The following is a 22,211-nucleotide window of genomic DNA, read 5'->3' as shown; positions in this document are numbered from 1 at the left end:
TTGTTTCTAAAACTGTGAAAAATAATATCAGGTTGTACTGTTTCATTTAAACCTTGACTTTGGCAGTGTTAGGCTGCTTGGAATCAATCAATGCCGAGATGCAGCACGTTAATTGCAACCGAGACAGGAAGTGGCAGGTGTTTCCAACTCTGATGAGCTACAATGAAATTGATGTTTTCTGCATTCTGGAGGCAAATGACAATTCAGCAATGTCTCTCTCTTCCCAGGAAGCAGATTTACAGGCTTTTCCTTCCAAACTGAAAATGGCAGCATGCCCCACCCAGGTGGTTGTTCAGAGAACGACCTTCGCAGGGCAGAGATGGCAGGGGGCAGCTGGGGCCGCCACATGAACAGAGAAAGTGGCCGTCCCTGGATGTGGAGAGCTCAAATGGAGGGGTTGATTGTCAACAGTAGGTTCACGTACAGGGGAAAGTGTACAATTTCACCTACTGTTTATCTTCTTACCTCACTGCTGAGTGGCTTGTAGAAGATTAATTTGCTCCAACAATCGGGAACTATTCATGTGGATGAAAATGTGTTATATGTGCGCTGCTTTAAATACTGAAGTGAACCAAAAATAAATGATTTTTGTGTCTCAGGAATCAAAACATGTTCATGTAGCCTGGGACTGGCCCCTCTGCGGGCAGCATCCATTTCATCTCTTTCTTTTCTCAGTGAAAGAACCTGGACAAAGCTTTGAGCCCGAGTGGGAGTCTATGAATTAAGGTTGGACGTTTGATGACACTGGGGCACCTGGAAGGACTTAACCTGAGTCCCTTCCCATTGGGAGGAGGAGCAATGTGGCTCGCAGGTACATTCTCTCAACAAAGAAAGCTATTCTGCGGGCTGGGACCTGTCCTCACTAGCCTCCCTGTCCCTCTCATCTCCTTACCTGGTAGGGCCTGGTTTTAAATTCCACTCACTCATCAGGAACATTCCCTTCTGCAGGGCTGGCCCCAACCTTCAACTCCTACTCTTTCAGGACCAAGTTTGTTTGGTTTTCTTCGTTTTTTGTTTTTTTTCTTTTCTTAATCCCAGCACGTTTATAGAGGATGTGCAGATAATGCACCGGAATCACTACATCAGTCCCTCAAGGGGTTAGTCCCCGGAGCTCCCTTGCCATTCCACGCTGAGCTCCCCTCCACTGCTTGCAAGCTTTTTGATTAAATATTGGATGGGATTCTCTTTTCCATTGAATATCAATCGGAAATGTACACAGTCGCTCTTGTTTTGTAAACACTGACCTCTTATCACCTTTTTTTTTAAAAAAAAAAAAGAGAGTGAGAGAGAAAGAGAAGTTTTAATATTTATTTTTTAGTTCTCGGCGGACACAACATCTTTGTTGGTATGTGGTGCTGAGGATCGAACCCGGGCCGCACGCATGCCAGGAGAGTGCACTACGGCTTGAGCCACATCCCCAGCCCCTCTTATCACCTTTGATGGAACTTTATAAGTTTTCCTTGGGGCTCATCTGCCCTCTTTCTGCTCAGAAACTACAGAGGCTCGGATTTCTACAGCTGAAGCAGCAGCTGACCACCCCTGAGCCTGTCGGACATGCTGGGTAATTTCATGCTCATACCTTTTCCAGCTCACGTCTAGAAATGAAGAAAAATAGGCATGAATGAGGCACTGGGTTCCGTTCCAGAAACTGGCAGTAAAGAAAGAAGGGAGGGAGGAAGGGAAGGAAGGGAAGGAGGGAAGGAAGAAAAGTAAAACCAGTGGCATGTCCAGGCATGGACTCAAGCCTGTAATTCCAGCGAAACAAGAGGCTGAGGCGGGAGGATTGCAAGTTCAAAGCCAGCCTCAGCAACTTTTCGAGGCCCTAATTAACTCAGCAAGATCCTGTCTCTAAGTAAAAATACGCTACATGGTAGAGCCTTCCTTATGTGTGTATGGGGGGGGTGTGTGGGTTTGGGGATATGCTGAATGGCTAAGCTTCCCTGGGTTCAATCCCTGGTACCCCCCCAAAAAAAACAAAAACAAAAACAGTGGCATCACGGCTCCTCCAGGAAGCCCCTGGATCTTGATCATAGCAATAGCTACAGAGAATTCGGCTCTTCTTGCCTATGGGTGCTGTAATAAATTCTGCAAGTGCATTTATCCCATCTAATCCTGAAAGCAAAATCTTTAAGATAGGCATTATCCCTGTTGTTTTTTTTTTTTTTTTTTTAGAGGATAAGACTGAGACACAAAGATGTCCAGGCATTTATGTAAGGTAGTCAGACTCCAAAGTGGTGACTGGAACCAGCTGTCAGCCTCTGGAGCCTGAACCCTTGTCCACCAGGCTGCACGGTTTTGCTGTGTCCCCACCTAGACTCAATGCCTTGTGCTTACCTGCTCCTTCCCTTTCTGTCTTAGGTTCCCATCACCACTCCACCCCCACCCCCCACCCCCTCCAGCATACTAGTGCCCGGTCTACTCAGGGTAAATATGGGAATAGAAGCCAAACCTGTTATTTCATGTGGTATTTTGTTTTACCTTCTATGCCATATTTATATACTCTTGAACATGGAAATAATCACTCAAAACATAAAGTTACCTAACTCTGCCAACTCTAAAAAAAAAAAAAATCTTTCAATAAACACCATATTCCAGGGAGATGCCTCTTAGGTGATCAAGTACTCTGGGCCCAGTCATGAGCCTTGGGGATACATCAGGCTAAAATTAAGACACAGACCCAAGTCCCAAGGCCAAGAACATAGGGCCAAGGGTGGGAGAGAGGAAAGATGTGAAGGGAGAGTTTGGGGCATCAGCTGAGAGTGAGGTGAGGTGGTTCTGCAGGACTTTAAGGGACTATGCAGAGGGGGAAGAGGAGCCTGGAGGGTCAGGGCAGGGCAGCAGTCATTGGGAAACAGCCCTCCAGATCTGCTGTGACCCTAGAGCAAACAGCCTGATACTGGGCATCTGTTCCCCAACACCAGTGGCATAAGACTTTGATTCCCTTCCCATCCCCAGAATACAGAATGAGTCCATAATAATTTGGGGAAGTAAATGTAAACAAAATAAGTGTGTAGTTTGAAAATAAATCAATAGCTCCAGGGGAAAAAGATCAACAAGTATGCTCATTCTAAACAGTAACCCTGGCTAATCATGTTAATAACCCAGGGCTCTCGGTGCAGCTGGGCAACCGCTCCCTGGGTGGCACTGGACATCTCAACACTCAGTGGAGCTTCAGAGTCTTTAGCTGTGAAAGGGGGATGGTCCTGCCCTCCTCCCACAGTCCTGCCCTTGCTCAAGGGTTCCTCAAGAGAGACAGTCTGCTGTATGTTGGCTCCAATTTTAAAATGGGAATGGCTAGAGCTGTAATTGGAATAGCTGTGGTGAGTCAACTCCCAACAGCAGAATCAGAAAATGACACTTCCAGGTCAGAATGGGCAGTTTCTACTGGAGGAGATCTAAGTGGTAAGCCAGGCCAACAGGTGCCACTTCTTCAGTGCTGTGTTCTCTATGATGTCACCCAATGCACCAATCTGCACGTGAATCTCTCTGGGGACCGTCTCTCTGGACTGGCCTCTGTTGACCAGGTGTCCAGTCTCTTGCATGCCCACTGACCAAGAGTGTTTCAAGTCTTCAAGTCTTGGTTCCACTTCATTGCTAGAGGTCATACTTGTAACTTTCTTCTCTTAAAGAAACCATCTGAGGTCTGAATAGCTTTAGTATCTGCCCCAGCAAAGATGGGAGTGTAGAATCTTGCTGGTCACATAAGTCTGGAGAGGAAGGTAGATAGGATAAGCCGATAAGAAGACCTGGCTCCCAGATCACATTGACCTGGGAAGGCTCAGGGGAGAGGACAATCAAGACCTCAGGGGTGACCTCAGTGGCCAGTGGCAGGAACCACACACCAATAGAATCACTGGGGCTCCAGGGGTTCCTCTGTGCGTGCCTGGCTGGGTCTGAAGTGAGTCACACATGCATCCTTCTGTCCCTAAAATCTCAGCCAGCTGGGCAACTGCTCCCTGGGTGGCACTGTTGCTGTTCCCTGGTGTGTTCTCCGTTTCTCTGCTAGATGATACTCAGGTATTGATCTGGAGGCTTTGCCTCTATGGCTGGTACTCAGCTGTCATACTCACAGGAAGGAATCCTACTGACTGTTCTTAGGAGACTTTAAAGGGTAGGTAAGCAGGTCATCGGTTTCAAAGTATTTGGGACGCATCCCTTCATGGCTGGATCAAAGGCTGTCTTGCATCATCCTGTGTGACCCTCAAACACATCCCCCTCCAAAAATATAAAAAATAAAATCCCACTCTCCGTCCACTGTGCTGCCAATAAACTAAAGTCTTCTGATTTCCTCCTGCCCCATGCCTTCCTTGCCCACCAAGAGAAGTCCTGGCTCTTCTACCCCAACCTCACCATCCAGGCTGCCTTCGCCCAGGCAAGTAGGACTCCTGTAGGGCATGCTCACTGACCGCCCTTCAAAGGCCACTACTAATATTCCAGAGTCCCCAAGGGGAATGTGCCATGAGGCTTCTCACTGAAGACCCCTCCAGTCCAGGGCCTTTCATTTCTCACACTGCTTTCATCCTGAGAGCACACCTTGCTTTCAGGTGATCAAAGAGGTCCCCAGGAGGCTCCGCCAGGCTTCCCTCTCCCCTTCCTGCTTTGATGTGGTCCAACAACCTCTGATTATTGATTGGGATCTAGAGCTTTTGTAAAACCCTCATAATGTAGGGATCCCATCTTGTCCCTCAGATGGTGTGTTAGTTTCCTATGGCTGCTGTAACAAAGGACACAAACTAGGTGTCTTCAAACAGCAGAAATTAATTTTCTTACAGTTCTGGAGGCTAGAAGTCCAGAACCCAGGTGTCTACTGAGCAGTATTTCCTCAAGACTCCAGGAAAGGAGCCTACCCTGCCCCTTCCAAGCATTTCCTTGGCTTGTGGCTACATAACTCCAGTGGCCATCTCCTTCCTGTATGGTTTCCCGTTATCTTCCCTCTGTGCATGTCTGTGTCCAAATTTTCTGCTCCTAAGAACACCAGTCTTATTGGGTCCAGTGTTCACCATATTTCGGTATGACCTGACTTGTTATTGTATTGAGTAATTACACCTTCAAAGATACTGTTTCTGAATAAGGTTATACTCTGAGGTACAGGAGTTAGGACTTAACTCATTCTTTTTAGGGGACACAATTTAACTCATAACAGAAGTATTCAAATTCAGAAAAGATACTTTTTCTAAAGTGAAAGCCTCTTTCAGTTTGAGTTGTACCTTAATTTGTTTTGAGAGAATTGTTTTGCCTCTCTCCTTAGCTTTTAACTACGCCACAACAACATCAAAATCACAGTCAAATAAAAACAGAATGCCAAAGAAAAGTTGACAGATACATGACAAATAGCAACTACATACACATTATGAAACCTGCCTAAATGGAGCAACTACATGCCAATTTTCTCTCCATTATCTTGGTACTGTCTTTTACTACTCCTTTAATGGTTACCCTAGAGATTGCAGCACGATTCTTGATTTATCAAAGTCCAATATTAATTGTTCTTTCGTGTCTTCCCAGACAATGCCTGGACCTTAAAACACTTAATTCCATTACTCATTTATTTGAATGCTTCTGTTTTTGTGTATTTTAATTTGATTTATGTATTTTAAAACCTAATAAGACTTTATTTTTGTTATTTCACATAGTTACTATGCTTTTAGATTTGCCCATGTGTTACCCTCTTATTTGTTTTCTACTCTTGCCTGTGTCACCAAGCTTCCACCTGCGATGATTTTCCTTCTGTCATATGCTTTAGTGTTTCCTTTTGTTTAGGTCAGCTGTTAACGATTTTTATCAGTATTTTTTTTTAACTGAAAATTTCCTAATTTTCCCTTCATCTACACTCTTTTTTTTTTAAGAGGCCCAAAGCAAAGTGAGAGGGAGCTTCCTGGGAGTCTCTTCAGCTTGGCAGTACCTGAAGTTTTGCCTATTTGGTGAGAGTGGCAGCTGCCCTGCTCAACCTCTCGGTTTCTCTCCTTAAATAGGTAGATGGTCCTGGGGAAACTGTCCCCATATGATGGGTTCATATCTCCAGGGTTCCCCCTTGGCCCTGAACATTTTATTGCTTTCCAATGCTCTCAAGTTGATTTGTTTTACATGTTGTTCAGCTTTTCCAGTTATTCTCAGTGGGTCGGTTGGTCTGTGTAACAGTCTGATAATACAGAAGTTGAATATCCATTTCCCATCCATCTGTTTAGGACTATCTCTGGAAGCTGCCATGCAACACTTTTTGCTTACATCCTATTGGTAAGAAGGTGGTCATGTGACTAAACCTAGCTGGAAAACATAGTCTTTAGTCTAATACAATAGGAGACTAGCATCTTAATTAAAATTTGTGGATTGTATGGCTATTTGGGAGGGCACATCCTAGGGGCCATAGTATTAGTATTTCAGTTATTGGCTATGTGTGACCTCTCACAAGTTATTTAAACTCTCCAAGTTTCAGATTACTTGTCCATAAAAATGGAGATGATGATAGTATCACTTATGAGTCTTAAGTGAGATACTTGTGACCAGTATCTATTGAGCTCAGATTTACCTGTTAGGCATTGAGCTAAGTAATTTATGTATACTAAATCTCTTGGTCCACCCAACAACCTTATGAGGTAAATATTCATTTTATGATTAGAAAACCGAGCTACAAAGAGGTTAAGGAATTTGCAGAAGTGTATATAGATATTCAGCTGCAGAATGAACCCATATCCATTACCACCACATGATCTTGCCTTATGAGTCACAAAGCCTGGCTGTTGGAATTATTGAGGGAAGATGTCAGGGCCAGGACGGAAACATTGCTTGGTGGCTGAAGGCAGCAAAAGCTAGCTAGAAACATGATCTCCTAAAGGAAGAACTGGTGACAGGACTGGTCTAGGTTAAGACCTGTGGACTTTTGAGTGACAGAAAGTTAGAAAAGGGAGTTTAGTAGGGATCTTAGGGGGCATATCATCCGGGGCTTCATTTTTTAATATTGTTTTGTGGTAAATTAGTAAATTTTTATTAAATTACAATATGCATGCAGAAATTTGCCCAAATTATCAAATGTGTACCCATTAATTTTCGAATTAATATATCCCTGCAGCCAATAGTCAGACCAAGAAACAGAACATGAGCTCCCATAGCCCCCCTTGTGCCCTGCACCCCATCACTATCTCAACTTCCAACGTAAATTTGTTTTGCCCATTTAAGAATTTATGAATAAAATGATAGTTTGTGTTCTTTTGGGTCAGTTTTTTTTCCACTCAACATTATATTGTAAGATACACTCTATTGCTGCAAATTATTCATTCTCATTACTGTGACTATCACCGTCATTCAGCTGTTAGTAGGCATTTGAATGGTGTTACTATGAACTTTCTAAAACACGTATCTGGATTCATTAATAGACTCATTTTTATGTCTATAACCTAGGATTGAAATTGTTGCTCACAAGGAATGTGTGATGTTCAGATTTACATTTTGTATGTGTGTTCGCACGTGTGCATGCGCTGGGAATCCAACCCACAGCAGGGCATATGCAAGACAATTGTTCTACTGCTGGGCTACATGCCTAGGCCCCTAATGTTCAGCTTTAGCAGTTACTGCCTTGGTTTCCTCTTACCAATGATGGAAAGAAAAGTGCAGAAAGGGAAGAGGTATATTCCAGATCTCCTAGTTATTGAACTAGGATCAGAACCTGGGATTATTCTTACCCAGTGCAATTTATCTAGGCCTAGGCTTCAAGAAGAGGTTGGCCTTTGAGATTCAGAAGAACTTCACAGCATCACACATTTAATGTATAAGCTATCCTTGTAATTTTATCTAACCCTCGGATGGGATGAAACCAACAACCAGCTGACTGGTGGGGCCATAATTGGAAACACTTATTTAGATGAAGGGAACCCGTGCAAGTTCTCCTCTGCATCTTATGGAAGAACAATGTGTGCTATGTGTCTCTAATTAAGCAAGATTTAGATTTGGTACCAGGCCCTGGGTAAGGCACTTTGCCATGGATTACTTCACTTTATCTTCTGCACAAAACCCACATCAAGTCATATCCATAAAGATTCTAAAAGCATATGTCCAAAGAGAGTATAAGAACTCTAAGCAAACAGGAGCAACATAGAACAGTGCATGTCAAAGGATGTATGGTAAAGGTCCAATCTGGCAAAAACAAATATTTTTGTAAAATGCCATAAAAAAAGGATTATTAGAAAATGAAATGAAGATTTTCAGAATGTAAGCTTCCAGTTTTAAATTCTTAGATTAAACAGACATAGAATTGCATTGTTAAGTTGCTCTCAAAGTTTCTAAAACCACAATTTCTGTATTTATATATTTGCAGACCAATAACAGGATCTGGATCAACATTGGTTTATAGACTGCACTTCAAGTAAAACAGATTTACAATTCACCATCCATTCCCCATTAGCCTTTCAAGAGATTAATAATTATCTTAGAGGCAGAAATGTTTTAGAAAGCAAGATATATGCATAATATTGAGACCTGGGAAACCACTAAAATTCGTGGAGTTTACTGCCTACATTTATAGACTTTATCATTCCTTTGACTTTATTCCAAAAACCTCTTGACCAGAGAAATAAAATTTGCAAATAATTTGATTGTTCAAGAACTTCCCCCCAGTTCTCACTGAAATCAACATAAAACCCATAAACTTTTCAATGGATACCATTAAAACGACTGTTTACTCTCTGAGATTCTTTGAAAGCTTCACCTTGTGTCCACTGACCCTAAACAAACTTATCATGATCCTTGGCCAAACCCATTGCAAGGCCAGTTTTGAAACCTGATGCATATCCCAATTTGTCTTCCTTTCCTGTTGCTGTGTAGTCTGCCAAGGAGGGTCTCCCCTTATCACTGTGCACAGGAAGTACAGCTCAGCCTTCTCCACAGCTTGTTTTACAGGTGTTTTCTGGGAGCCAGGTTTCAACAGCCAACACTCTGTTCTTCCTTTCAGTTTTTCTCTGGGGTTTTCAAAGTTTAGTGAAAATCATAACAATTAGCCAGGAAAGTCGTATACATAAGAGCACTGGTGAGCAACTTAAGGGATCTCCATGGATAATCTTGATTATGCCATATTTAGGACCTAAGCCCTACATGCAGATATCAGCAATCTGTGAAAGAGAACCATAGAATGTTAGAACCAGAAGTATCCCAGCTGCGCTGAAATCACCCCCTGTGATCTACTTTTTAAAATACTTATCCTTTGATTTATCCTCAGATTTATTGAATCAGAATTTCTGGAGATGGACTTTTTAATTTTTTTTTTTTTTTAGAGAGAGAGAGAGAGAGAGAGAGAGAGAGAGAAAGAATTTTTTAATATTTATTTTTTTTAGTTTTCGGCGGACACAACATCTTTGTTTGTATGTGGTGCTGAGGATCGAACCCGGGCCGCACGCATGCCAGGCGAGCGCGCTACCGCTTGAGCCACATCCCCAGCCCCGACTTTTTAATGTTCATAGTAAACTCCCAGAGCATTGTGAGTCCCAGTCAGGGGATAGAGATCAGATTTTGAAGATGTCCTTATGTTTCTGATAATCTGGACAAAAACGATTAACGATGTAATCAAAATATAATTTCATTGCAGCTTCCCACCATCTCTAAAATTGTAAGGAGGGGATGTAGACATTTTCCCAGGTCAGCAGACATCCTGACTCTGTTGCTTTCTGCTAGGTAAGAGGTACCAATTAAAGTGTAATTTTTAAAAAAGGTAAAATTATGACTCTCAAACAAAAATAAAATGAACCTATACTCTGCTGAGGCTCTACTGACCATCTTGTTTGTTAGATATTTGTTCTACTCAGGAATTGCTGCTTGTCACTTTGCTGATTAGGCCAGGTTAAATGGGTATGCTATTAGAAAGCTTCACTAAGCCTCTTGAGAAGGAAAAAAACTGCTGGATCTGCAGGGACTGCAAGTGGGGGCTGGGGAGAGATTTAGGTCCAGGTAGTCACTCCCACTCAAGGGCCTCAGGAACACTTTTCTTTGCTCCCTTCATTCTGTCCACTCATTAGCATGCCAGTGGCTAAAAACCTGCACCCCACTTTAGACTGCAGGATCACCTGCCAATTTTCAATTTCTGACAATAGTTGATCCAGTTTAGAGTCTTGATTCAGTTTATTCAGCCTAGAGCTCTTGGTGAGATGGCCCAGGTTTAATCAACCGTAGCTTGAGGGCTGGGGAGGAAACACAGCTGCCAAGTGTGTTTTTGAGAGGCAAAAACAAGAGCTCAAATGAGAACTTAAGGTGGGCAAATGCAATACAGTGTGCCTTTGGATCATTTCCAGTATGAGTTCTTGAAACATGTTTTGTGTGACTACAACCCTGTTATTCCAAGTGAGCATGGTGGTCACCCTACCACTTTTACTTTGGCAGGATAAGTTGCCCTAAGGGAGATGGTGTCTGAGGAGCCCATGGTTTGCACTTTCCCCATGCAGGTTCCCACCAACATTTAAGATCCTCCTTTGTACAAGCCATTGAGCTGCTAGAAACATGGTTGTCCTGCAAGAATAAGCCTGGGCCCTACCTTCATGTACTTCCAACTTCTCTTGGATGGGAGAAGAGAAGGATGATGGCCCTGGATAAATCCAGATAACACTGGTGATGCCCAGTTTGATGGGACCTAAACACATTTTGGTCCACTCCAGTTATTTCTTCCAGGACCTGGCTCGCTTTGTTACATTAAGTCAATACTTGGGCTAATTTTATAAGAAGCAATTCAGGAGAAGAACAAGCGCCTCCAAGCAGCTGGGAGACAGAGTAACAGAGTTGGTTTGGTTCAGATCCTGATTTGTGCTAGGATGTGTGCTGGGTGCAGTCTTCCAGGTTCCAGCACTTCCAGCCAGGAGAGTTATACATACACCCAAACTGATAAGGCCACAAGTCCTGCGGCATGGGGCAGATTCGGGGGATCCTCCCTGCTCGGGCCAGCCTAGGGGCGCAGGCCGGGCCGGGGTGCGGGCCCCAGCGCACAGCTCCTTCCAGGGCGGAGGGCGGCGCGAGGGAGGGAGCGAGGGAAGGGAAAGGCGAGCGTGAGCTGCCTCAAATGCTTGGAATAATTCCGCTTCCGTTTGGAAAGCCGCAGCCTCAGTCCCGCCGCCGCCCGCCGCGTCCGCCCAGCTCCAGCTCGGCGTCCCGCTCGGCCCGCGGCTGCCCGCTCCGCCGCCATGGCTACCTCCCCGCAGAAGTCGCCCTCGGTCCCCAAGTCCCCCACTCCCAAGTCGCCCCCGTCCCGCAAGAAAGATGACTCCTTCTTGGGGAAACTCGGAGGGACCCTGGCCCGGAGGAAGAAAGCCAAGGAAGGTAAGTGCGGCGGAGCCCGACGGCCTGCAGGGGCCGGGGGCCTGGGGGCCGGGGCGCCGGGGCTGGGCGGGAGCGCGCGGCGGGTGCCCGGCGCGGTTGGGCGCGCAGCGAGGCGTGCGCGCGCTGCCTGGAAGTCGGCGGGAGCTAGACGCACCCCGCACTGCGGCCCTGCGCGGGTGGGTCTCGGAGGCCCCTCTTCCCGCCGCCTCCCGGATGCTGCTCTCCAGGGCTTGGGGCCAGGCGGACGCCTCCGCTGGGCCGAGGGCGGGCGCCGCGTGGCCTCGGGAGGCGACAGGACCCAGAGCTCGGGCCGGACCCAGCCCCATCCCGTAGGCAGCGTCCTCCAGTGGGCCCGTGTCCCCGCCCTCCCAGCGCCCGAGGGCTGGCATTGACCAAGTTTCTACTGAAACTTTCCGGGCGCCGTCATTCTCTCTCTTTGCCTTCATTGGTCTTTAAAATCAGGTCGTTTGGACTTGCTGAAGTCCTCTTGTAGCAGCGAAGCAGCGTTGGCCTCTTTGGCTGTTTTCTACACCCCCAGGGCTCTGTTAATGGAGTTGATCAATATCAAATGTTTGTTGAATGAATGAGTGAAGAACTGGCTGTCCTAGCGGTACCGCGGGGGTAGTAAATGATAAACTTGAAACTCTGACTCGAGAATACCCGGGTTAGATACGAACTTGGCATCATGAGCCGTGACCCTGCTGTGAACTCAGACATTCAGGGACTTTACAAACCACATTTTCTTTTTTTCCCCACCGTGGTGAAATTAAGGCGATCTTCCCCCCGCCCTCCTCCCCAGGATATAAGATAATTTTATCCTGTGGGTAGAATTTGCATCCTGGGTTTTGATTTGGAAAATGAGGCCGCATTTCTTAAGAAGCATTCTAGTGATTGACAGATGCGTGGGTAGAGGTTGCCGGGTTAAAAAGTTTTGAATACATTGCTCAGTGGACTGGAAATAACCTTTCTGAAAGCTGTGACGTTGAGATGTAAATGAGTTATGTTCTTAACTTTTTTTAAAGCATAAAAACCAATTTCAGTGTTGAGAATTAGCTGGACCCAAAAACTAGACCTCTGTTCCCTAGGTAAACGTAAGCAGCAGCAAAGCACATGCCCACAATTTTCCTCAATTTTATCATGTTCTCCCTTATCCACAGGTGGTATGTTCCAAGACCCCCAGTAGATGCCTGAAATCATTGATAGTACCAAACTCTATATCAACTGGTCTTTCATATATATATATCTTGACAAAGTTTAATCTATAGGCTAGGCACAGTAAGATGTTAACAATAATGACTAAAATAGAACAGTTATTTATATTGTAATACAAGTTATATGAATGTGGCCTTTCTCAAAAAGTCTTATTGTATTTACCTGCCCTTCTTATGATGGTGTGAGAAGATACACTGTCCATGTGATGAGATGAAGTGAGACCAGTCACATAGGCATCGTGATTTAGTTAGACTACTAGGTGGGGGTTAATTTAATACAGGTCTTGCAATACTGTGACAGTGGATCTAACAATTGAGCCAGTAACCAAGGTGACCACTAAGTGACGAGTGGTGGGTAGCATATGCAGTGTGGATACGTTGGACAAAGGGATGATTCATGTCCCAGGCAGGAGGGGGAGGGGTCAGGCACTAGATGTCATCATGCTATTTGGAATGGTGTACAGTTTCAAACGTATGAGTTGTGTAGTTGGAATTTTCCACTCATGGTGTGCAATTTAAAATTTATGAACTATTTCTGGAATTTTCCGTTTAACAGTTTCTAACTGAAGTGGACCACAGGTAACTAAAACCACAGAAAGTGAAACTAAGGATCAGCAGGGAATGCTGTGTTTTGGCAGACCTTTTGTTAGTGTACAGTTGGTGGCAAGTCATAAAATCTTGGCTTGGAAAGCCCTTTTCTAGGCTGCATTTCTAATGTTTTCTTACAGGGTTCCTAATAGGGGCTCATCTAGCTTCAGACTGGGCAACTCAGAATTACTGAGGACTCACCCTATCTTTAGCAACTATGGGAAAAGTTTCCATTTAGCCAAAACGTGTTTTTTTTTCTGTACCTGCTACTCTCTGTGGACCAGGAGAGTAAGTTTGACAGTGTCCAGTTAACCTTCTCAAAGAGACTGTGCTTTCTGGAGTCTTCCCTTGGCCAGGCCAAGCATCCCCTCCCTATTGGAGCTGTTCTGCATAGACATGACCTTAAGGCTTTCTGGCATCCTGTCCCTTCAGTTGCATTCAGAGTCCCTGCAGGAAACAGAAGGCCAACTTAGTTGGGATTTTGAAAATAATTAGTGAAGGGATTATTTATAGAGCTGTGGGAAGGTTAAAGGAAGCAAAAGGGATGCTGAGATGCTGAGGGGCTAGCAATAGGAGGAAGCTGTTACCACCTCAAGGCCTGAAGGGACGAGGGAAGCAAACTGGAAACTGTGAGAAGCTGGAGCTGTGGAAGAGAGGTTGTTCACTAGGACTGTCATAGCAAAAGGACATAGCTACTGCCAGAAAGAGGGAGAGAATGGTACACAAAAGGCATGTTTTCTTTCTTCTTGCCCTTGAATCTATTCAACGCTGAACCTAGTAGGAAGCTGCCCGGGCAAGGGAATTTGGGTACAGCAATTTGTAGGGGCCAGCTCCTGCATATTCTTAAGCAAAGATTAGACCACAGAGGGAAGTGGAGGGAGATGGTGAATACCTAGCAGACGCTGTCAGAGTGAGCTGCCCAGAAGTCTACATAGTACAGTAGTCAAAGCCACCCGGCTCCGAATGGAACAGGGCTGTCGCCTCCCTTATTCTAACATAGACAATATTCTATTAATGCAGCCAAGGGTGCTTTTTCTTTACTCTGGGAACTATATCACACAATCTCTTATCGAACTTGTTATCAGCTTAGTCAAAGGGATTTTTATATTTGTTGCTTCTTATCCATGCCCTTCCCTATCATGGATTCACTCTATTAGGTTTTTGAAACCAAGTGCAAAGTCTTTGTTTTGTCCCTATTATACTTTTTTTTTCCATTTTGTTGTTTTGTTTTACTTTTTAATATTGAAGGTTGAACTCGGGGTCTTGTGCATGCTAGACAAGTGCTCTACCACTGAGCCACATCTCCAGTCCAATAATTCCTATTTCTTGGTGTTGTTCCTTGTTATACTTAACTATAATGTCCTGATTCTGTCATTCAGCCTTTTAGGTGATACAGAGGCCTTACATGGACGAATGGGAGAGCTCACGGCTTCTAGTGGGGCTGGCCACCACCCAGCTGTAGCTGCTTGCTGCTGCCTGGGGGTGGGTCTATGAGTCAGTCCAAGAAATTAGTGGGGCTGGTGGGAAATGACTGTTCTTAGTGTGGGCTGGGTCTCTGTGAGCAGGGCTGCCCCTATCAAGGGCCCACTAACATCACTGCAATAACAGTAAGGCTGGCTCTTGCTCGGCATCCTGCATAAGCTCACAGTTCTGTGCTTTGATGACTATGCCTTCTTCCACTTTCCCCATAGTGTTCTAGAACCTCTCATTCTTCATGATTCCTCAAGATCACTGATATCCGTACGTCTGCAAGTTATCCCAGTGCTTTGACATAGGATTCTCCTGGGCCCAACAACTCCCTTTCACTCATTGATGCCTGCTGTGTTCCCTCAGTATAAGAAACAAAGAGTGGAAAGACATAATACATGTTAGGCACTTTAGGTCCATAATTTCATGTAAAATATGTGTTTCTATAGATATTTAATACATATATCATAAAGTAATTATGCCTCATAAGAATACATTATTTCTCTATTTTTATTTTTAATTTGTTTATTTTTTGCAGGGTTGGGAATGGAACCCAGGGCCTTGCCCGTGCTAGGCAAGCACTTTATCACTGAGCTACATCCCCAACCTTCATATAAAAATACCTTAAACAAATACTGATTCTTGCATTTTAGTAAGAAAAAGTAGTGTTAGGCAAGAAAGAATTGGTAATTCAAGGCATAGTCTTTAAGATCAGACGTGTTCGGGTTGATTTCTGCTCTAGCCTCTTATTGATTGCTGTAACTTAGGACAAGTTCCATCAAATCTCTAAACTTCTGTTTCTTCACCTGTGACATGAAAATAAAAATTGCATCTTTACATGGAAGTTGTTTGGGCTAGAATGAGATAAGAACATGTAATGTACATTGCATGGCACAAATAATGGTAGCTTATAAAATTGAGAACTCAATTTTAAAGAGTCCTTGGAATTTGAAATAGTCTTTTTATTATAGACTGCAGAAAGGTTTATAAATTCTATAAATAGCCAAGTAGCCCGAGACTGTGAGGAACCTGTGTGGCACTATTTGGTCCCTTTAGAGACAAAGGGGCCTTTTATTTTTTTGCAAATCAGATCCTCCCCTTAGCCAAGGTGTCACATTCTGGCATTTCAGAGGATCCAGGCCCACTCTCCTGAGTTGTAGGAGGTGGCTTTAGTTTTTCTTCTATGGATCTTCTCCTTTGGGTTTCCAGTCTCCATCTGTTGGTGCCTGGACTGATCACTTGGACTCAACTTGCCAGAGGGTCACTTTTCATCTTTCTTGCTCCTAATACTTGCTCTTTCAGGACATCATCTTGACTTAAGTGCCAGCTGAATGTGTCCCAAATTAGGTCAGGAGCTGTGGGCACTGTCTTTACCCATTTAGTATGTTCTTAAGAGTTTTGCATTTTGCTCAGGACCTAATGAGGGCTTTAATGTCATTATAATAATGATAATCATAAATTTTATTTCAGTTCTGGGATCAAACCTAGACCTCACATGTACTAGGCAAGCCCTGAACCACACCTCCAGCCTTAAAGTCTTAATTCTTTTAACAATACTAGCATCTACCCCTGGATTCTGACTGGCTGGCCAGCGTTGCTGAGGAAACTCCCTGATCCGTGCAATGGATGTTTGGTCTGTAGAACGAGCAAGTCCCCAGCACTGCACAGCAGTCTGTGCTTCTTTCCTGCTCAGTTTCACTCTCATTTTCCAAAGTGCCTTCTCCAGAGCCTTGTCACTCCAGTCCTTCCCTGGACTTTGAGACAGAATATTGAGGGTCAGGTTTGAGTGACTTCATGTTCCCTTCACTCTGTCCAGTGCTACCCAGATCTACAGCTCTGCTTTCATGCTTTCTTCCTGTCCCAGACCCTTCTGAGGAGGTCCCTTCTCCTTTCCTTTTAGCCTCCTCCCAGACTGGGGATAACCAGATGCCCTATTTCTCATATCCCCAGTCTTTTTCTTGTTGCTCTCCCTAACATTTGATTTTGTTAACTTGCTTTCCCATTCAGAGAAAACCTTATGTTGGCTTCCTCTTCAAGTAAACCTCAGAGATCTCTAAAGGGTTGTCTGTTCTTGCTTCTCCTTTCTCATCTCCTAATCCCTTTTCAATCCAGTATTCCCATTTTTTCCCCCTCCAGTTACTTCTGCCAGGCACTGTGTTGGGTGCGAAAAGGAAAACGGACACAAATGCCTGCTGTGGAGCTTATGTTCTAATGGAAAAGTCATGGTAACAAGTTGGTAGGGCTGGGGTTGTGGCTCAGAGGTAGAGTACTTGCCTAGCACGTGTGATGCATTGAGTTCGGTCCTCAGCACTACATAAAAAAATAAATAAAATAATGTTGTTAAAAAAAAAAAGCAATAAGTTGTTAAAGTGTACGTATTTTGTCAGAGTGGCGATTGGTGTTCTAGAACAAAATAAGGCAGGAAAAAGGAAATATTGCTGTGGGAAGAGGGGTGGTTGGGGGTTTGAAATAGGATGGCTTGCAAGGGCCTCCCTGGGAGTGGTGTGCCTGAGTCAAGTCCTGCAGGATTGAGGGAGAGTCTTTGCATTGTGGATATGAACCTTGCAGTTGGAAAGAGTGGCAGATTCAAAAGACCCTGAGCCAGGAGTGGCCCTGGTGTGTTATCAAGGACCAGCAAGGAGGTCCCCGTGACTAGAGGAGAGAGAAAGCACACTTGTGGAAGGGAGAGAGGTTCCCAGCGAATGAGAGTGAGATTGGGCAGGGCTCTGGAAGCCAGCGTAAGGTGTGGGCCCCTGCTCAGAGGGAAATGGGAAGGCTTGGGAGAGTTCACACAGTAGAAACATGGCCTCGCTTCTATTTCAATAGGCGCTCACTGATAGTGTTCAGTGACTGAAAGCAAGCAGGTGTGGAAGCAGGGAGACGAGTCAGGGGGCTCAAAAGTGGTGGTCTAGAGCAGGGTGGTAGCTGTGGAAGGGGTGAGCATTGAATTCTGGAAGTAGTTTGAAGATTCTGAAGATAGGAGTTACTGAAAGATTTGGGTGGAAAATGAGAGAGTGGAATCAAAATGATTCCAGGGGTTTGAGTTTGAACACCCAGAAGGATGGAATTAATTTTAACTGGGATGGAGAATCCTGCCGGACAGGCTGGTTTGGGGAGGAAGAGATGGAGCTGGATTTTAGATCTATCTGGTTAGGGGCCTGTTGTGCTTCCAAGCAGAGGTGATGAGTTTGCAGTTGGTCCTGCAAATCAGGGGAGGGTCTGGAGATATAGGTGTGCAGAGCTGTATTTAAACCCCCAACACCGGGACCATTGAGCATGAATAGAAAATAGAAGAGGTTTTTGCAGGGTGCGGTTGTGCATGCCTGTAATCCCAGCTGCTGGGGAGATCAAGGCAGGAGTTCTAGGCCAACCTCAGCAACCTGGAGAGACCTGGTCTCAAAGTTTAAAAAACAGAATAAAAATAAAAGGAAATGGAGGTGTAGTTCAGTGATAGAGTGTCCCTGGGTGCCATCCCCAGTGAGGGGCGGGGGAATAGAAGGTGTCTAAGGAGTGAACCAGGTAACTTTTCTCTATTTAAAAGCTGATAGATGAGCAGGAACTAATGAGAGAGATCGAGGAGGACAGGAGTCAGAGTGACAGGAGGGGAATGGGAAGAATGTGGAGTGTGGAAGGCAACTGGAGAAGCGATTCAGTGCCACTGTTGAAGTGACTTCTGGTTGAGGTCTCCAAAATCCTGTCTCCTTTTCAACCCGGATTCTACTTGGGCTCATGAAGGCATTTGGCATCCTCCTCTTTTCCTTAAAAGCATCTTTAGCAATTAAAAAAAAAAAAAAAGAAGAATATCTCCTCTCTCGACTTTTTCCACCATGAATTTGTTCCCTGTATCCCCCTCTTTTCTCCTATTTGCCGCTTGGCTGTATTTCCTGGCCTTCTGCCTATCCTGCCTGCCCTCCCTCTGGTTTTCTCCCTGGGCTGTCCCACCTGCTCCCACAGCCTCACCACAACCTTCCCATTGATGGTTCCCAAAACCTCGCCTCAGATCTTGACCTTTCACCCACTGCCCTAGGATGTCTTCCCACAGTCTCAGATGTGTCACGGGATTCTAAACTCAGCATGCCTTCAGTGGAATGATAATTTGTCCCACTTGCCCAAATCCGCTCCAGCTCTTCCGCTGTCAGCCTAAGGTGGACATCTTCTATTTCAGAGGTCACAGACTTTCTTAATGTCCTCAGTTACGGCCATCCAGTGCTGCCTTGTCACCCTGGATGACAGACACACCAACCAAATGTAATTATGGACACTTAAATTTGAATTTCACATAATTTTCATGTGTCTCCTTTGATTTTTTTTTCCAGCCATTTAGAAACTGGGAAAGCCATCCTCGTGCTGGGGCTGTGTAGAGCGGACAGCAGGCTGGACGTGGCCCCGGGGCAGGGGTTAGCTCCACTTCATCTCCCACATCCGGCCATCTCTCGTGAAGTCTTGCTGACTCTGCCTTCTACATATCGCTGTTTCAATTCAGGCCTCATAAGTGCCCTTTGTCTTCTTTTAGATTACTCGTTTATTTTTAAAATTCTACCCTCTTCATTTTCTACCTGAAGTATTGCAGTATCCACCCTCCTGGTTTCCCTGTCTCTGGCCCATTGGTGTTCAACCTGGCCCTTCAGCCTTTTGCCAATATGTTGTTTTTTAAAACAAAGTTAACATCTCCCCAAGATGGGCTTCTTGGCATAGCATTCAAGGCCTTCACAACTACTCTTTTACATTGTGTGTCCTGTCCCCTCTGTTTTCCTTCTACAAAAGTCTCCATGTTCACCAGCAAATCACCATGTATCCCCCAAACATCCTATTCTTCCCCATTGCTAGACCTTCTTCCTTTCTCTGTTAAACAAACTCTGTTATTTCATTAAGACTCAACCCAGATCTCCCCTTCTGCATACCATCTTCTATAGAGTCCCCAGGAAGGGTGGGATGCTTCCTTCTCTGTAACCCACAGCACCTTGTGCCTACTCTGTGGTGGCACTGGCCACATTGCAATACAGTCACTTGTCACTGTACATGTCACATGCCGTGGGGATACTTCTGGACCCCTTCTGCCTACCATGATATTTCACACACACACACACACACACACACACACACACACATACACACACAGAGAGAAATTTCTATGGGGTGCATTTCCCATATTTGTCTTGGTGGAAATAGTGCACATAATTTTAGACAAGTCTCTTCCCCTTTCTGCTATTATTTACCCATTTCTAATATTAGGGGATTAGGTTAAATAACCTCTTGGGGCCCTTGCAGCCCTGCTCTTCTATGATTTCTGAGCTCTTGTTTCACCAGGCTTCTCTCAAATTTAGTTTTATTGTCCATGTAGGGTGGTCTGGGAATTACATCATCACAAAGACCTCTTTCTTTCCTCCACTAATGAAGGCACCTCTGTGTCGGGTGGAGGAGATGGATACCAGGATAAGTGGGCCCTGGCCCAAGGACACCTCCATATTAGGAATTGGTCTCCTTGTCTCGTGGAATATCTCTATTTGGTTAACAAGCACAGTTCATAATTATGTTTTAGCCATTAGGCAGGAGGAGAGATGAAATCCTCATGTAAACATTTGTAAGCATCTAAGATCTCCACTCACTCTCTTGGAAAAAAAGCAACATTTGGGGAAAGCCCTATAACAATTCCAACAATAAAATACTTTAAGAAATAAAAGTAAAATACTTTAAAAGTAGATATAAAGTTTTCACTATTGACAGCCTGAAATCAATAGGAAATCTAAATGAGGGCTTTGCTTAAAGATAAGTGTCCTTGGATGGTGCCCTGAACCTCAGCCTTCCCTTTCATTTCCCCTATAGATGCTGTGGGGGCAGGAGTTGTGTTTACTGTGCCCACATTTGTATCCCACATGCCTAGTTTAGAGCCTGGTACTTAACAAATACTCTGTAAAATGTTTCTTGACTGACTGCCTGGATCATCCATAGGTGTCTTATTCTCATTGAGGGAATCCCCAGGTTACTCCAAACTCTGTTCTAATTTCAGGTGGCTCTTCTGGTCATTGGCCTCCATTTGGGTCTCAACTGTTGCCAACCTCCCCTGAGTGTGTGTGTGTGTGTGTGTGTGTGTGTGTGTGTGTGTGTGTGTGTTTTATATAACTTATAAGAATGCCTCCTCCTACCATCCAGGAATCTCTTTTCTTCATATGGAAAGACATCATCAGCCAGGCATTAATTTGGCTAACACACAAGGGCCACTGGGACAAGAGATTTGGGTTTGAGAATCTGTGGATGCTGATTGAGTAGCAATGGCAGTGAATCTGCAAGGGGGCCTCTGGTCTGGGTGGGGATGAGATGGTATATAGAGGCCAGAAAGCTTTCTTTGCAGAAATGGCTTCGCACAAATTCATGATGGACAGCTTAAATAAAGAAGGTTGAAGATGAAACAACTCATTGTCAAGAGACATGTGCAGACCAACACTCTACTAGAGAGATTCAGAATTCCTTGAAACCGCCTGAATCCTGCCTAATTCCCCTACCCTCCTCGCCCTGCTCATCTCACCTTGTGTCCTCAAGTGCACAACTAAGGCCACTGAAAGTCAGCCAGAAGCAGGACCAGACATCACTGTTTAGCAAGAAAGCCCCTCCTGCCCCAAACACAGAAAACAAAAGACAAAACAAAAACAACCCCCCCCCCCAAAAAAAAGGAAACTAACTAAAAGGAGAGACTGGCTCAATACCACCCTTCCCGTGAGCTTCCCCTTGAATTTGTTAATTGCAGCTGTGTAATTTTCATTTGGGCCTCGGATAAATGTTTGCATAAAGTGTCTGTCGCTCACTGTGGAACTCACCTAAAATCTAGTTCTGTTGGCATTTACTAAGTGGTAATTCTATATGCTTGAACTGGCCAGGCTGCCAAAGCCTTGGTAAACCAACTCAGTGACCAATGGCATTGCACTTTATACCAGCCCTTGGAAAATGTTACATCGTGGGTGGAACAAACTGTGAACTTTATCAGTTTGCACAGAAATATTCTTAGTTATTGCACATTCTCTTGGAAGAAAGAAAAAATAAACCAAATCCCTTAGCATCTGATTTCTTTACTTAAAGTTTGTTCTTCCTCATTATAAAATTAAAGCATGGTTATGGCATTTATGGAAAAGTAGACAAAATAATCATACCAAGTTCTGATCCCAAAGGCAAGCACTAGTAGATTTTGACTTCTTTCTTTTTTTTCTTTATTCTAACTTTCCTCCTATTTAAAGTTGTTGACTATTCTATATATGTTTTATAGATACAAATTCTTTATCGTTGTTTTTCTTTTATTATTATAATTTAATTTTTTGTTATCATAAATCTTATTGAAATTGTTAGAGGCACCTAATATTCCATGAAGTGACTGGCTTATTAACCATTTCTTTTGGTCCTCTCTCTCTTTTTTTTCCTTCCTAGAAATAATGCTGCCTAAAACGTTTTTTAAAAAATTCAGAGTAATCTCCTTTGGATAGAGCTCCAGGGTTGCAATTGGAAGGCCCAGGGATTACAGTTGGCTTGTTGACGTCAATAGTTAGAACTGATCGTCAGGAGAAATTACTGCTGTTGGGTCTGGCGATGTCTGTGGTGGGTTTAGGCTGACCTTTGTTTCCAATTGGCTGGCAGGACCAAGTCACCGGAGATGAGGTGGGAGGGTGACAGGTC

The 22,211-nt window shown here is 44.4% G+C and overlaps 1 protein-coding gene and 1 long non-coding RNA gene across 2 annotated transcripts in view; one reads left to right on the top strand and one right to left on the bottom strand.

Annotated features, from left to right (window-relative positions):
* Positions 1 to 8,321: 8,321 nt before the first annotated feature.
* Positions 8,322 to 11,850, bottom strand: LOC120889625 (uncharacterized). The gene is made up of 2 exons (XR_013437753.1): positions 11,441 to 11,850; positions 8,322 to 9,098 (listed from the first exon to the last, which is right to left on the bottom strand). It is a non-coding gene; the product is annotated as an uncharacterized LOC120889625 (long non-coding RNA).
* The window catches only part of Parva (parvin alpha), a 152,094-nt gene continuing 140,888 nt past the window's right edge, over positions 11,006 to 22,211 (top strand). Inside the window, exon 1 of the mRNA XM_005326791.5 lies at positions 11,006 to 11,286. Coding sequence (XP_005326848.3) covers positions 11,151 to 11,286 — 136 coding nt within the window. The 5' untranslated portion in view covers positions 11,006 to 11,150. The remainder of the gene's footprint in view (positions 11,287 to 22,211) is intronic.

This window comes from Ictidomys tridecemlineatus, chromosome 4 (genome assembly GCF_052094955.1).
Source record: "Ictidomys tridecemlineatus isolate mIctTri1 chromosome 4, mIctTri1.hap1, whole genome shotgun sequence".
Lineage (NCBI taxonomy): Eukaryota > Metazoa > Chordata > Mammalia > Rodentia > Sciuridae > Ictidomys > Ictidomys tridecemlineatus.
Note: the sequence above shows the minus strand (reverse complement) of the source record. Positions and strands in the feature narration are given on the sequence as shown.